This window comes from Diceros bicornis, chromosome 9 (genome assembly GCF_020826845.1).
Source record: "Diceros bicornis minor isolate mBicDic1 chromosome 9, mDicBic1.mat.cur, whole genome shotgun sequence".
Lineage (NCBI taxonomy): Eukaryota > Metazoa > Chordata > Mammalia > Perissodactyla > Rhinocerotidae > Diceros > Diceros bicornis.
The window spans coordinates 74,562,996-74,578,767 of record NC_080748.1 but is presented as its reverse complement, the minus strand read 5'-3'; the positions used below and the strand labels follow the sequence as shown (position 1 = coordinate 74,578,767).

Here is a 15,772-nt window from a genome sequence, read left to right as displayed (position 1 = left end):
TTTGACTAGAGGGCCTGCAAATTAAAATGACAAACGACAGATTAACAGGAGAAAAAGATTTATAAGTGTGCATACTCATTAAATGATTAAAGGTTGAGGCTGATATACCTCACTTGGAGAGAAGGGAGGGAAGAACATTGGTTTCTTTAGGAAAGACAAGTGGGTTTTTACAAGAACAAACAGGAGATAAGTTTGTGATAGTGTTTGTCTCTGTAGATTTCAGTGGTCTTTCTTCCTTCCTCTGGGCCATAAGACTCCCAGAGAGGAGATTTATGGTAGGTTGGTCTCCTTCCTCCTCCTGAGAGTAGACCCACCCCAAAGAGGCAGTTTATGGCAGCCTCATTTCCCAGAAGTGGCCGCTTTAGTCAGATAAGGGAAGCTCTGAGAAGACATCTGTCTGCATCTGTTGAATCTCAAATATCTTCAGCTTAAAATAATCTTCATGCCAACTCTAGGTTTCTGGGTGGGTCCCCACATGCTCACTTTCACTCTGCCAGTTGTCACCTCTGTGCTGGTCCCGGCCTTTCTCCTAAACTTCACAAACTACATTCCAGCTGCTGCTCAGGAGTGGCCCATCAATATCGCAAAGCACAGAGAGCCATCTCTCCTTCCCTCCTCTGTTCTCCCAGTTGTCCTCTTCCTGCTGTTCGTTCCTGTTTGTGTTCGTGGAGTCATCGTTTACCGGGGCTCAGAATAGTGGCAGTATTTGATCAGTGCCACTTCTAGAATGTCTTTAGGTCTTGCCTTGACCTGCTTTAATTTTCTGGTTGATCTTACTCTCCTTCTCTCCCCATTCATTCTGTCATGTGGGTCGTTACTGGTTATTTATTCTCCTGTCTGAAGTTGTGGTGATTCCCTATCGTATTAAATTAAGTTGAAACTCCATCAGCTGGCATTCACGGGTGTTGGTCTCATTTTTGACCACGTTAGCTGAACAGGATGGCTTGTTTTCCACTTCTCTTCCTCATCTGTGTCTGCCAGAAACACACGCCCTGCCCCTGGCCCAGCCTGTCTGTCACAGTCCTTCCTTCAAGGTGCGGCTCAAATGCCACTTCTCTCCTGAAGCCTTATCTAGGCCTTTTCCTCGTTCACATCAAATGGGCCTCTCCTCTAAACATGCATGGCATTCTGTGTCTCTTCTGTGGAATCCACCACAGGCTGTCTGATCGTAGTCATTTGCCCATTTTTCTATTACGAAAAGTTCCTTAAAGTCAGAGCCCAGGTCTTACTCATTTATCCCTGAGTAGAACAACGTGTGCGTGGTAGGTGTCTGAGTCATTTGAGAAATGCTAGCATCTGTGAGACAGAGGAACAGTTAAATAAGCTTTTTGGGGTCAGGAACTATGTTCTGTACCTTGAGTATAGTTGGAAGGTCTGAATGTCAGGGAGTCACTTTGACTGTTAAACGAGGTAGGGGTTGGACTTAGATCCCAGTTTATTGCCTCCCGGTTTCACAAGCCTCCCAGTGGACCCGGGGGCACGCCAAAGTTACTATAGTGATAACAGCCGAAGTTTATGAACACTGGTTGTGTGCCAGGCTCATCCCTCTGAGATGGGTGCTGTTTAGTCCCGGACGCAGATGAGCAGTTGAGGCTGCAAGTGGCTGAGGGACTGGTCTCAGGTCAGAGCTGGTAAGGGCCAGAGGCAGGATTCAAACCTGGTCTCAGCATTCTGTGTTCATGCACACTACGTTAGCAAAAGGGTATCTTTGCTTTAAAACCTGTATTCTTAAGGAAGGCTGTGACCCCAGATTGTTTTAATAAAACCTCCTGTATTATTGATAGCTTTTGGGCTCAGCCTTTTGTTACAGCTAATGGATCTGGAGGCCTCTGAGTACAGTGCAGTTGCAGAGCAGAGCTTGCTTCATTTTGGAGTAATTCCTACTTTAAAAATGTTGTTCTTCTTTGGGCCAGCCCAGTGGCGCAGCGGTTAAGGGTGCGTACTCCACTTTGGCAGTCTGGGGTTCGCCAGTTCGGATCCCGGGTGCGCACCGACGCGCTGTTTGTCAAGCCATGCTGTGGCAGCATCCCGTATAAAGTAGAGGAAGATGGGCACGTATGTTAGCCCAGGGCCAATCTTCTTGGCAAAAAGAGGCGGATTGGCATCGGATGTTAGCTCAGGGCTGGTCTTCCACACACACACACACACACACACACACTAAAAAACTCTTGTTCTTCATTAGTTGTGCGGATTCCGCCCTGCACTTCTTGTTTGCCTTGTTTTAATCGTTCTGTCACCTCCTGACGTCCGTCACGCCCCTGTGAGGGTGGTTAATGTGAGGAGCGCTGAGTGAGGGGAGCCCCAGCTTTCAGTCGCCAGTTCCAGGAAGCAGTTCCAAGCAGTTCAGGGCAAGTTTGCTGTAAGTGGTGTCATTATTGATGTTGTGTCTACGTTAAATTAATTTCTGCAAGCAAAAACTACCAAAATCAGAATCAAAAGACAAGCGAGGAAAATGCTGTGTTTGCAGCTCATGTTACAGGAGGCTAATATGTTAAAAGCTCCTACTTTTAAAAAAGATCAGTAACCCAGTAGAAAAGTGGACAAAGGGTATGAATAGAGGGTTCACAGAAAAGAAAATATACATGACTCTTCAGTATATGAGGATATTCAGCCCTACATCAAGAGAAAAAGCAAGAAACTCCCTGAGATTACCTTTTTTTTTTTTTTTTCCTACTTATGGATTGATGACTATCTTCATTTGCTAGGGCCGCCATAACAAAGGACCACGGACGGGGTGGCTTAAACAGCAGAAGTTTATGTCCTCACAGTTCTGGAGGCTGGAAGTCTGAGATCAGGCTTGGTTTGGGTTGGTTTCCTCTGAGATCCCTCTCTTGGCTTGTAGATGGCGTCTTATCTCCCTGTGTCTTCACGTTGTCTTCCCTCTGTGTGTGTGTGTGTCCTCATCTCCTCTTCTTATAAGGACACTAGTAAGATTGGATTAGGGCCCCTCCCAGTGACTTGATTTTAACTTAATTACCTTTTTAATGGCCCTGTCTCTAAAAACAGTCACATTTTGAGGTATTAGGGCTGAGGATTTCAACATATGAATTTGGGAGGGAGACACAATTCAATTCATAACAACGCCCCCCCCCCAAAGTTTTATTATCCTCTGTTGGCAAAGGAAAGGGGAAATTAACACTTACACGATGCTGGAGGCAGTATAAATTGAGATAGCCTCTTTGATGAATAATTTGTCATTCTCTGTTAAAATTCAAGTGGATTCCTTTGACCTAGTAGTTCTATTTCTAGGAACTCCCCAAATGACACATGTGTGAGTTTCTTCATTGAGGCCTGGGTCATAATAACAAAAGAATGGAAAAAAACGATGTTGTCAATAGGGCATGAATTTAGTTGTGGTAAAAGAAAAAAAGGAATTCCTTTATAGACAAGTATAGAATGCTCCAAGGACAAGTCAGGTATAGAATAGTGTATAGAATGTTACCATTTGGATAGAAGGGGAGAAAGAGTTTATAGGTATTTGCACATAGCTTGTTGGGGATGGGGGGCTGGACAGCGCAGGGGCCCACCAGGGGTGAGAGAGAAACATCTCACTGTGTATACTTTGGTAACTTTTAAATTTTGAGTCCTGACCTTATTAAATAAATAAACCATTTTCTTTCCCTTGTGAGAAAAATAGTATCACAAGGTCATTCATAGTTTACATTGTTCTGAGGTCATTTTTAAAAAATGAAATTATTCTGATTAAAATCATTCTTGTTTTAAGAACTCTTCTGACTTACTTTTCTTAGAGTGCCTCACAGGTCACGATTCGGAAGGTTTTATGAGGGCATTGATTCTACATCTGGGCAGTGACCATGCCTGGTCACTTGGTCACCGAGAACAACATCCTTCTCAAACACTCTTGCCTCAAGGCTTGTGGGGCAGTAATTACTGTTTCATTCTAATGTAGAAGTGTGTGAATCATTGTTCCTGATTTTCTTTTGCTCAGAAACTCCCATGTAGAGAAATACTATTTAGTCTTATTAATTGGGCTGTTTTGGTTTTACCAGATTATTCTAAGGGTGTTTATGGGTGATGATGTTGATAAAGCTAATAGAACCTTGAACTTGGCAAAGTGCTTTGACATTCATTATCTCATTTTATTGTCAATAAAAGCACAGAAATTATTTGCCATCTTTTTATGGATGAGGAATTCGAAGCTTAGATGTCTCGTAGTGAATTAGTGCGAGTCTTCTAGCTGGAGATCTCACAGGATAAACTGTCTCTGCTAAGAGTAAGGAGAGCATTAATAGCACTTCTGGTCCAGTAACACTTCAAGTTTGTCAATATGGATTGTGTTGTTGAGTGCTTTTCACTGGGGATGATTTTGGCCCCCAGGGGACGTTGGCAGTGTCTGGAGACATTTTTGGTTATCAGAACTGGGGTGTGTTACTGGCATCTAGTGGGTAGAAGGCTGAGAATGCTGCTAAACCGCCTTGCAGTACGCAGGGCAGCCCCCACAACAGAGGGCTCTCCGGGTCTCCAATGTCACTAGTGTTGAGGGTGAGGAATCCTGATGTAGCCGAAGGGCCGTACTTTGCCTACAGCCCTCAAAGCCCATCTTTCACTTTCCCAAGCTAATCCATTTACTCCCTTTTGAACATTTCTTATTTAGGATTGGTGGTGGTAGAAATTATTTGAGATCATGACTGATGGCAAATTTAAGAGACCTTTTCCGTCTGTGTTGAGTATGTGTCCTGCACTGGAGGTGTGGTGCCACAGGTGTGCTCCCTGATGCAGCACAGTGATGTATCTGCACCAGAGAATTCTACAGATTCTGAGTTCTGTCCTTCACTCTGTCCCTGGTGTTCATGATGTCCACAGCATGTCTATCCTCATCCAGTTTGTGAGGCAGGCAGTTTATTCGTAGCACCCTTCCCTTTCATTAGGAAAGAGAGACCAGCAGCTGGGGGTTGTAGTTTGGGAATTCTGGCCAGAAGAGGGAGGAGCAAGCAGAACCCATAGCTTTAGGGCTAGTTGGGACCAAGGGAAAGAGTCAGACTAGAGAAAGTGAGAGAATGATGGAGTTTAGAGGAATGGAGCTGTAGACAAGAATGGAAGTGTCAAAGGGAAGGTGATGAATTGAGTGATGGGGGCGCTGGTGGGACTGGAAGTCGCCCATGGAAATGGGGATCCCTGGTAGGAATGGGAGGTGGTGGTTGAACAGGGAACACGGCTGGCAAGGCTGTTCTGGGACGGAGGATAAGGTGGACCTGTGTCTCTGAGGCAGGAGGAAGAGTGAGGACAGGTGCTTGGGCCTGGAGACTTGAGTAGGGAGATGGGCACCCTGAGTGAGTGTCGCCACAGTAGCTGTGCTGTGAGCTGTGACTTGCATGAGGCAGGCTGGGCAGGATAGCCCCTGGCAGAGGGCGCAGCTCTGCAGAAGCCTGCGGGCTGTAGAGCATGGTGCCTTCTGGGGGCGTGGAGAGAAGGTAGAAATGAGATTAGGCGATAGAGGGGTACGTGCTTGTGAAGGGCTAGTTCACCTAGCCAAAGAGTTTGGAATTTATACTGGAATGTAGTAGAAGCTATCAGTTATTTTATTTTATTTTATTTATTTTTTTTATTTATAAACTTTTTTTTTTTAAGATTTTATTTATTTATTTTTTCCCCCAAAGCCCCAGTAGTTGTATGTCATAGCTGCACATCCTTCTAGTTGCTGTATGTGGGACGCAGCTTCAGCATGGCTGGAGAAGCGGTGCATCGGTGCGCGCCCGGGATCCGAACCCGGGCCGCCAGCAGCGGAGCGCACGCACTTAACCGCTAAGCCACGGGGCCGGCCCTTATCAGTTATTTTAAAGCCAGTGATTTGTTTTGTTTTAAGAGAGAGAAGATTCACCCTCTACGTGAATGACCTGTGGACACCTGTGTCAACCCGCCCAAACTTGTCGTACCCTCTACCTCCTTCCTCCCGGGCTCCCTGTCAGTAGGTGGCGTTGCCAGGTGTTCATTTGAGTGAGGCCAAACCTGGAAGTTGCTTTGACCTCCCTGTGCACCAAGTCCTGTCGCTTCTGCCCCCCAAGCCTCGCCAGATGACGCCACAGCCACCTCCGCATCTCCCTCTCCCCAGACCTCTGCAGGAGCCTCCAACCACTCTGTCCAGCCCTTCTCCACACACATCCACCGCTTATTCCAAAATGAGTACCTGCTCTGGTACCCTTCAGTGACTTTGAGGAGCAAGTCTGAAATGTTCAACCCGGGCTACAAGATCAGCCTTTCTCTGTTGCTTTACTTGAGGTCACTGTCCGCCCGGGCCCCCTCCTCAAGCCCTCCCTCCATGAGGTCCTTGATGCCGCCCCTTTCCTGCCGTGCCACTTCACTCCTGCCATTGTGCGGGCTGACCGGCACTTCTCCCCTTGTCCCGTCCCTCTGCTTCGCCTCTGATCTCAGTGCCAGTTCATCATTCAGGTTCCTCTTAAAACACACTTGGTTCTGACTCTAAGATCTGGCAGGTCCCTGCTGTACCCTCTCATGGCACCCACTCATGACAGTTATAATTGGTTGAACAATCATTAGAGGTGTGTCAGCTGCTCTAGAAGGTGGGTGCTCTCTCTGCTTATTGCTGCCTCCCGGTGCCTGGCCCCTGGGAGAGGCTGCTCTGTGGCCACTCAGCCTGGAGTGAGTGGGGCTGGCTGCAGAGAGTGCAGGAGCTGGTGGAGTTGATGATTCCACGTCCAGAGGGCTTTCCCCACTTTCCATGCCAACTCGCCAACTCGATGGCCGGAGTGAGTTGCACACCCAGTGAGGTTGAAAAGCAAGTTCAGCTGAGAGGTGGCAGCCAGTGGAACCTTTCATGATACAATTTCCATTCCCTGATTAGTGGTGCTAATGGAACTGGGAACAAAGACACATTAGTCATGGGACCTTGGTAAGGTACTTAAAAAGTGGTGGCCTGAATAAAGGACCCACTGCTGTTTTCCTAAGTGCCCCCAAATCTGGTGGACCTTGTGTTTGGGTAGCGTTCGTACCCGAGCGTGTCTGGTACCAGGAATGAACTGGATAAAAGGAGAGGCAGGGCTGGTCTCTTACTCCATCTTCTCCAGGAGGGCGAAGCCTTTACAATGAAGTGGGGAGGGTTAGCCTTTCATCTGGGGGCACCTAGTTTGCCAGTTGTTCTGCTGTAGCTTAAATGCCCCTGAGGTATTAGGAGCACACGAGAAAATGGGTCACTTTATGGCTGTTAGACTCCCTGAAAGGAGAGAGTAGCATGTTTAAAAGGTTATTTTGTTTCCTTGGTCTTAATTACCTGCTGGGCTAACCCACAGGGATTTAGGAGCGTGAGCTTTGGAATGGCTGACAGCTGTGGTCACTTTGTGTCTGGCTGATTCAGGAAGCAGTGTGGTGAGTCTCTGAGTCACCCAAGATTGTCTCCCAGGGTGTCCTGTCGGCACAGCCAGCTGCAGAGGAGGCACGAAGTGGGGAGAAATCACCTACGGCTGAGAGCTCATCTCGCTGTTCGCAAACTGATGCTTAACACCCATAAAATAAAAGGGGTGGGGACTGGGTCAAACAGTGCCATAAAAAAGGGACCCGGAATAGAAATGTGAAGTTCTGAATTCCTTATAGAAAACAATTTAGATTTCCTATGTCATCCAAAATAGTGTTGGCCATTGCCTGGAATGGTTTATTTCTCGCTGTAAGACAGGATGCTTTAGGAATGCCTACAAGGAGCACACAGATGTTCTCCAGGAGCAAGTGTTATGGAAATCTGCCATTGGACATGCTTGTGAAGTAAGGGGAAGGTTGGAGAATACTCTTTCTGATAGGACGTTCTCTGGAAATCAGAACCAGGGGGTGACTGAGCCTATTCAAGGCAGGTGTCCGTGACTGGACTGATATTGAGTGAACAAAATGTTTATAAGGTGGATCCCAAGCACATCATTTAAGGCTTCTCTGCCTTTTCCAGTCTAGGCTGAAATTGTCTTCATCGTATTAGTAGTCAGGGGCATTTAAAAGCTTGAGAAAGTGTTCTTTGTACAGTAACACTTGGACTGTTTATTTAGGATGTCATAGAGTTGACTCCAGATGTCAGGATTTATTTTAAATTTTAAAAGGGGTTTATTTTACAAATGTAGTGCGTGTATCAGTGCCTCCCTGAAGGGAGTCTACAGTGAACATAACTGGCCCTTCGTTGACAGCAGAACATCATGACCTTTCCTGAGCTTGGCCATACCGGGTACTCTCTCTGGGCACTTAGTTGGCTGGTGGTGGGAAACAGACAGGTAAATCTAAAACGAACATCAGACCAACAGGTGCTAAAGTGAAAGTTTGCCCAGGGAATGGGGGAGGGAAGCAAGTGAGGTTTTCGTGACTGAGGAAACTGCTGAGAAGGCAAAAAGGCCTGAGAAACTGCGTCATGTTCCAGAAGACAATGCTCAGTCAGAGTCAGCGTTGCTAGAACCACAGTGCGCATGGGGGCCTGGAGGAGGGGTCTTCCTTGGGGATATTCTGAAGAGGGAGGGCTTGGTTCTATCTGAAATGTACCAGGGAGCCTTGGAAAGGTTTTGTTTCCTTATCTTTTCTCTTTTGATGTTTACGAAAGCTAAAATAAAATATTCAGTTAGCAATGAAGCATGTTGATGTAAGTACACCCAGGAACCTAGCTCCCAGGTAGTGGACCAGAACACCACTGGGGCTGTGATGGGTTATCCACCACCCATATCACTGAGGGGTTATCCACCACCAATATCACTGAGGGGTTATCCATCACCAATATCACTGAGGGGTTATCCACCACCAGTATCACTGATGAGTTACTCACCACTGATACTGTGATGGGTTATCCACATCACTAGCTGTTGTTCTTGCTTGCTGGCTGTGGGTCAGGCATTTGGCTAGGCGCTCAGTCAGAAGCTTAGGGAGGAATTAACTTCACGAATCCCTCAGGTTGTAAGGAGTGGCGAGGATCGCAGCCCTGGTCTGGCTCATCCCCAAGCCCGTGTGCTCCTGACCACCACACAGACACCCCCTCGCGGAGAGCGGTGCCGCTATTTGCTTGCTTGCGTGTTGGTTTTCAAGGGAGTATACTTTGGGATTTGTGTTTAAAAAGAACTCTGGAAGTCATGGGGGCTGAGTGGCTCAAGAGAGACAAAGGGAAAAGACACAGAGTTGATGCTGGTGAGTCAGGGGCTGAGAAGACACAGATGCAAGGCTTAGACTGGGGCCTGCTTTCCTGGAAAGTTCTCAGAAGAGAGTCTGGTAGCCTTTGGGGTGTCTGAAATTGGCTGCCTTTCTACGAAACAAGAGAGTGAATGAAAGGCTGCACTAGCTGTCCCACCCCGGGAGCATCGCCTTCCCTCTGCTCACAGGGACTGAGGGTCAGACCCTGTATGGCTCAGAGCTGCTCAGAGCTGCAGGCCCGAGGGAGCGAAGTGATCTGTTCCCACTGCTGTGTGCTCCCGGCGCCTCCTGGCTGACACCCAGGGTGGATGTGTGTGACTGCTGCTGGCCTTAACTGACTTTGGAGACTGGTTCCCAAACCCTACTGTGCCTCAGTATCACTGACTGAGGTTGTTTAAAAATGGAAACCTCCTGGTCCCCCTTCGGAGATCCTGGTTCAGTAGGTCTGGAACGCGCTGCCTAGAAGAGTCGGATGCAGGGGCCCTGGGCAGACTGTGAAAGCCCCCCTCCGACCGTGTGCAGGTTTGCCTACACAGTACTCGCTTGGACGCCCTTTTCTTGCTGTTATGTATTTATATTTTTTCTAGTTCCAAAATAACAGTGAAAAATACCCTTAGATTATTTAAAATAATTTTCTCTGGTTTTATTTTTTTTAAATAATTTTCCTTTTTTGTTTTTGTAGGATACTAAATTGTGGATAATAATGGAATATCTTGGTGGAGGCTCTGCACTAGATCTAGTAAGTATTATGTCCGATGCCTAATACACATCCAAGCTTTTCTCCGTAAATCTTGGTTGTAAAGAAAATTCTGGTTTTATCCATTTCTGTTTCCCTCTTAAGTTGCATGAAAAAGGGACTAAACTATTCCTTATAATATGTATTTCTGCTTCTGATATATTACTGAAAATTATAGGTCTACTTTTGAAACCAGTTTTGTTGTTTCATGGGAAACCAGTGAATTCATTCATAGAAGCCACGAAGGACTTAGCCTGTCATTGTCTTACTTAAGAACAGTTTGGTGGCTGTTTTCCAAACTAGGGGTAACTTTTGTGGAGCTGATATCCCATCATTGTTTCATATTTCGGATAGTAACTTCCAAAATATGCATGTAACATTTTCATTTATAATTAATTAGAATTTTTCGTTTTCTTAAACAACAGAAATTTGTTTTTCACAGTTCTGGAGGCTGGGGAGTCTGGGATCAGGGTACCAGCGTGTTCAGGTTCTGGTGAGAGCCCTCTTCCTGCTTTGCAGATGGCCTTCTTCTTGCTGCGTCTTCACGTGGCAGAGAGTAATTAGAATTTTTAAAAATTAAAATTTGATTTCAAGAGTAAGAGATAGGCAGGGTGTGATGATTGCAGTGCGGTGTCACATGTCAGAGCAGTGGTCAGGCCAAGCAGGAGTGCACACTTCATTTCCTGGGTGCACGTGCAGAGGACTTCCACCCGTCGCTGTGCAGTTTATGGTGGGGCTGAACCGGCACCAGGACCATGTCTCCCACCTGGCCTCCACCTCCTGTGCCGTTAGTGTGCGCCAGCCCGCACACAAGATGGTGGAAGCTAGGTATAGAATGACCTCCAAGTCACAGTCTGCGACTCGCTTCTCGTGGTAAAATGTGGTTACCTGTTGGCCTCTGACAAGAAGCTCAGAAGTAACTGGCGAATCATAAGCGTTGCTTAAGTTGTCCTTGACACTTGGTGTACGCAAAACAAATTTTTTTAAAAACTCACACAGTTGTTTAGCACTTGCCATCTCGTCCCCACTGTGGTCATGCAGTGAAATCAGTGTCATCAGCACTCATTTCCTACCTGTCCTGTAAAACTGGGCTTTTGGGTGAGTGGTGATTTCCAAGACAGGTCTAATCTATCATTTTAACGTTAGAGGGTGGGTCCTGCTGAGAGGAAGTGTCAGGATGATGGGTCTGCAGTTTCCACTGCTCTCATGAGAGCTGAAAGAAGCCCCTGTATTTTAGAGGTTATTGTCTACACAGACTTTATTCACTAAGAAAAGAAATACCCTTTAATTAAAAGGAAATTTCTTTCTCACAGTAACAGTAGTAATTGGTAGTTTTTGGGAAGATAAAGCTCTAAAACTGTATGTATCTCTAAAGGCTTATGTACTCAATTTTAAAAAATCACATAATGTTATAAACCATAAAAGCAATTGGTTAAAATGGTGTTCAAAAGGAAATTTAAAGAAAAAAATTTAATATGGTGTAAACAATTACATTAAAATGGGAAAAGCAACAAAACAGCTGGATAAATTTTATGACTTGCTTTGCTTGTTTTCCATAAATATACACATTACACAAAGAGCTTTTCATTTTTTTCCTCTTTTGGGAAATACTACAGGACTGTAGAAAATTATCTCATTTTGTGTAATTAGATTTACTATTATCTTAAGTGAATTTCATTTGTGGAGTATGTAAAGTTGTTTGCAGGGACTCTTTTTACCGACATTGAGTCCTTCAGAGCAGTAATTCTAGTCTCCAAATGCTTTAGTTTATTCATTCTTAATGCCACGGTAATTTAATTTATTTAGTGGTAACTTTCTTTGGAGCTTTGAATTGCAGTCTGTGAAATTTTAGACGTTTACAGTGGGAAGGAAGTATAGAACTCTCCATTTATTTAAAAAAATCTCGTTTAGTGTGAGTCCCAGCAAACTGCCATCCACCTTCCAGATCAGGGGCCCTGGTGACAAGAACCACATCTCTTTGTGGATGTCCCTAATCATCTCATTTTAATTGACAAAAGAGCAGAGACACTCAGAGGTTAGGTGTCCCAGCTAGCAAGTACTGTACCTCATTGTGACCAGCTGCAAAGCCTGTGCTTTCTCTGACTCCACGCCATCCTTCCGCTCCCTCTGACTTTGTCTTCACTCTCTCTCTGTCTCTTATCTCCTTTTTGTTGGCCTGCCCCCAAACCCTCGAAGAAGAAGACACACTTTAATAATGGGATATAAGAATTATTTTTTTGGATGTTGAAAACTATTAGGATTATTTTGAGAGGGTCTATTATATGTTTATAAAAGATTTTAAAAACCAGAATATTGTGTATCAAAATGGGAATCCATGATACCATGTGGCTGAATATATGGATTTGGGGCACTTTTTTGAAACATTCTGCTTTTCAAGTGCTAGTATTCAGCTAGTGCTGAATATGTGGATGAATATGGATGAATATATGATGCCGTGTAGCTGAATATATGGATTTGGGGCATTTCTTTGAAACATTCTGCTTTTCATGTGCTAGTATGTACCTGAGTATATGGATGAATATAGATGAATATATGATACCATGTAGCTGAAAATATGGATTTGGGGCATTTCTTTGAAACATTCTGCTTTTTAAGTGCTAGTATGTTAATATGTGACTTTGGAGGAGCCCCATATGTGAAGGCCCATGGAGGGAAAGATGACGAGTTGTGTCTTGTTCAAGGAGAGGGCTCTGCTGTTGCCCAGAGCATGAAGGTCTCACCCCTCTTTCTTCATTTTCTTCTTTCTAGATTCATCTTTTCTCTTCATGCACTCAGTAATTGTCTTAGCTTGGGTTGCCTATAACAAATTACCATCGATGGGGTGGCTTAAACAACAAACGTTTATGTCTCATTGTTCTGGAGGCTGGGAAGTCCAAGATCAAGAGGCTGGCAGATCTGGTGCCTGGCTTGTGCGTGGCGTCTTGTATCCTCGCATGACGGAGAGCAGAGAGCCAGGGCAAGCTGTCTGGCCTTTTCTAGCAAGGGCACTAGTCTCGTTCATGAAGGTTCCACCCTCATGACCTAATCACCTCCTAAAGGCTCTACCTCCTAAAACCATCACATTGGGTGTTTGGATTTTAACATAGGAATTTTGGGTGGGTGGGGGATACAAACATTCAGTCCATAACAGTAATGAAAATTGTCTAAGTTTTCAGTCTACTCAGAGATACACAGCTATCTGTCTGTAGCCCCTCCCGGTTCTTGGCCATAAGCATATGGGTTTTATATAGTTTGAATTATGGTGTACATATTATTTTGCCTTTTTCACTCCTGCATTGTGGTTATCATGTCTTTTCATGTAGGCTGTGAGACATTAGTTTTAATTCCTCGAATTGAATCTTAATGACACCTTTGCCTGGGACAGGAAGATGGCCACCCTACTTTACTCAAGATTGCCTTTTAAGCATGTCTGATAGTTAAATTTTTTTGGCTTTCTTTTAATTCTGGAATTGAGCTTCCAGTTGGAGGCAGTTCTAGGTTGGGGTGTGGGACAGAGAGAGAATTCCTGGATGTTCGTTTGTGGGAAGTGGTGGGATGTCTTGGATGTAGGTAGGTAATTGTCTGGGTGTCACAGTCCTTTCTTATGTCCACACCACTGAGCCCTCCTGAGGTGCTAGCAACGTCAACTGTCAGAGCTGGAGAGAACTGAAAATCTGAGTCTCTCTTCCCACTTGACACATTCAGAGATGGCCCTAGAGAGGGAAGTGACTGTGCCGAGGGGTAAGGATGGTTCACCTCAAGACCGGGTCAGGAATCCTAGTCTCTTTCTACCACAACATGGTCTGTAAATAAATCTTGGTCCCCAAAGAACAGACAAAATGAAGGACACAGCGGAAAGGCTTTATTACTTCAAGTTTGGAATTAACCCAGATCTGCTTTTTGTAAATTACTGAGACACTGTCCCGTGGATGGACCTCCCAGTTCTGTTGTCTGGTCGTGGCCGTCTCTGTAGCTGGCAGAAGATAAACTGATGCTGTTGGAGGTTGTGTGTCCTTTGGAGCCCTCTCTTCTTTCCTGGTGATGCATTCTTTTTGACTTTTAAAAAATGCAGTTAATACTTTTACCTGCTATTTGAGCGTAAAATATGGGGTCTAGTGTGAAGCATAGACACAACATAGCTTAGTTATTAAGAGCCACGAACGCTAGGGAGAAATAGGCATATATTTATTTTGAATGCACACATCTGAGTGTGTTCAATCTGTTGTTGGGTTTTTTTAATTTAAAGAAAATTAAATAATAAATTGAAATTACGTGTTTGCAGGATCCCCAAGGCCACTCTGAGGAAATGCAGTTTGAAAACCACTTGTGTAAATAATTTCTCAAGTTCCTTCTGCTTCTAGGGTCCCATGACTTGCAAGTGTAATAGGTATCACACAGTTCAAGACTTTATGACTTAAAATGTGATAGATTTTGGGTGAATTCATTTTTCATTCAGAAAATATTTGCTGTGTGCGTACTACGTCTCAGGCACTGTTCTGGCTGTTGGGAGTTATGCAGTGAATGAGGCAGAAGAAAACCCCCACTCTTATGGAGCTGTAGTCTAGTGAGGACTGGCAGTTATATCGTATGTGGGAAAATGCTACAAGGAAAACAAAGCAGAATGAGGTGAAGAGGGAGAATTGGAGTGAGGATTAGCAACAGGAGGCCTGAGTCTAAAAGATTTTTATCTGATTAAAAGATCAATCAGCATTGCAGGAGAATCTAAGGGACAACCTTGGAATCTAATTAAGAAGGAGCTATGCTACATAAATTGGTCACTCAATTAGGCAGAGATGTTTGACAGACTTAAAAATGAGTATGCAACATGGTTTTAAAAAAGTGAGATGGCATATTCATTAACATTTAAGCTAAACTGCTATTGTAGTGGCCCCCAAACAGTGTGTCACACAAGATAGAAATTTATTTCTCTGCCACGTGTAAGGTCAGTAGGCTTTGATCCACATAGTCATCAGGGCCCTGCGCTGGTGGGTGGCTCTACCATCTGTAGCCCATGGCTTCCTGTGTTCTTCACTCCTTGTCCTCTCCAGCTGCCAGTGTTTCAAAGCCAAGACCAGGAAGAGGCATGGCTCACATTCCATTGACTTAGTCACGTGGCCAGACTTGCTGCTGCAGAGGCTGTCTAATGTGGTCTCTAGTTGGGTGACCATGTGCCTGGCTGATAGTCTCTATTACAGAGGAAAAGGCGAGAACAGACTTGGGGGAGAGGGAGTTAGAAGTCACCCAGAGATGAGATGTAATCCAAATTTTTTCCTGGAAGTCTTTCTTTTATAAAGATTGTTTGAAGATCCCACAGTCTTCTTAATGATAGAGACCACCATGTTTATACTGCTTAGAAATGGTAATGGTGGAGAATGCTAATATATAATTCTGAGAATTTAGCTCAGCCTGGTCTTACCCGCTAGTGGTGTGGAGAACAACTGAATACATTTTATAGTGAATTGTGACACCATGAAGGATCTCCCACCCTGTAAATAGAGTATTTATCTTTCTCCCCTTCCCCTACCATCCCCACATGGCATATAGACCATTGGTGGGTGGTGTGTGGGCCACATTTAAAAGAGCATAACCAGGGGCTGGCCTTGTGGCGTAGCGGCTAAGTGCGTGCTCTCTGCTGCTGGTGGCCCGGGTTCGGATCCCGGGCGTGCACTGATGCACCGCTTGTCAGGCCATGCTGTGGCGGCGTCCCATATAAAGTAGAGGAAGATGGGCACGGATGTTAGCTCAGGGCCAGTCTTCCTCAGCAAAAAGAGGAGGATTGGCATGGATGTTAGCTCAGGGCTGATCTTCCTCACACGCACACACACACACACACACGCACAAAACCAGCATAACCATACATACATTTCAGAGAGCCAGCTCTTAAATGATCCAGGGGAACATTTTTCAATTAGTTTT

At 45.0% G+C, this 15,772-nt stretch overlaps 1 protein-coding gene across 3 annotated transcripts in view; it reads left to right on the top strand.

The window, feature by feature from the left end:
• The window catches only part of STK24 (serine/threonine kinase 24), a 116,622-nt gene that overhangs the window by 75,390 nt on the left and 25,460 nt on the right, over positions 1 to 15,772 (top strand). For all 3 annotated transcript variants that reach the window (XM_058548408.1, XM_058548407.1, XM_058548409.1), the window contains exon 3: positions 9,803 to 9,859. In XM_058548408.1, the coding sequence (XP_058404391.1) occupies positions 9,803 to 9,859 (57 nt within the window). The remainder of the gene's footprint in view (positions 1 to 9,802; positions 9,860 to 15,772) is intronic.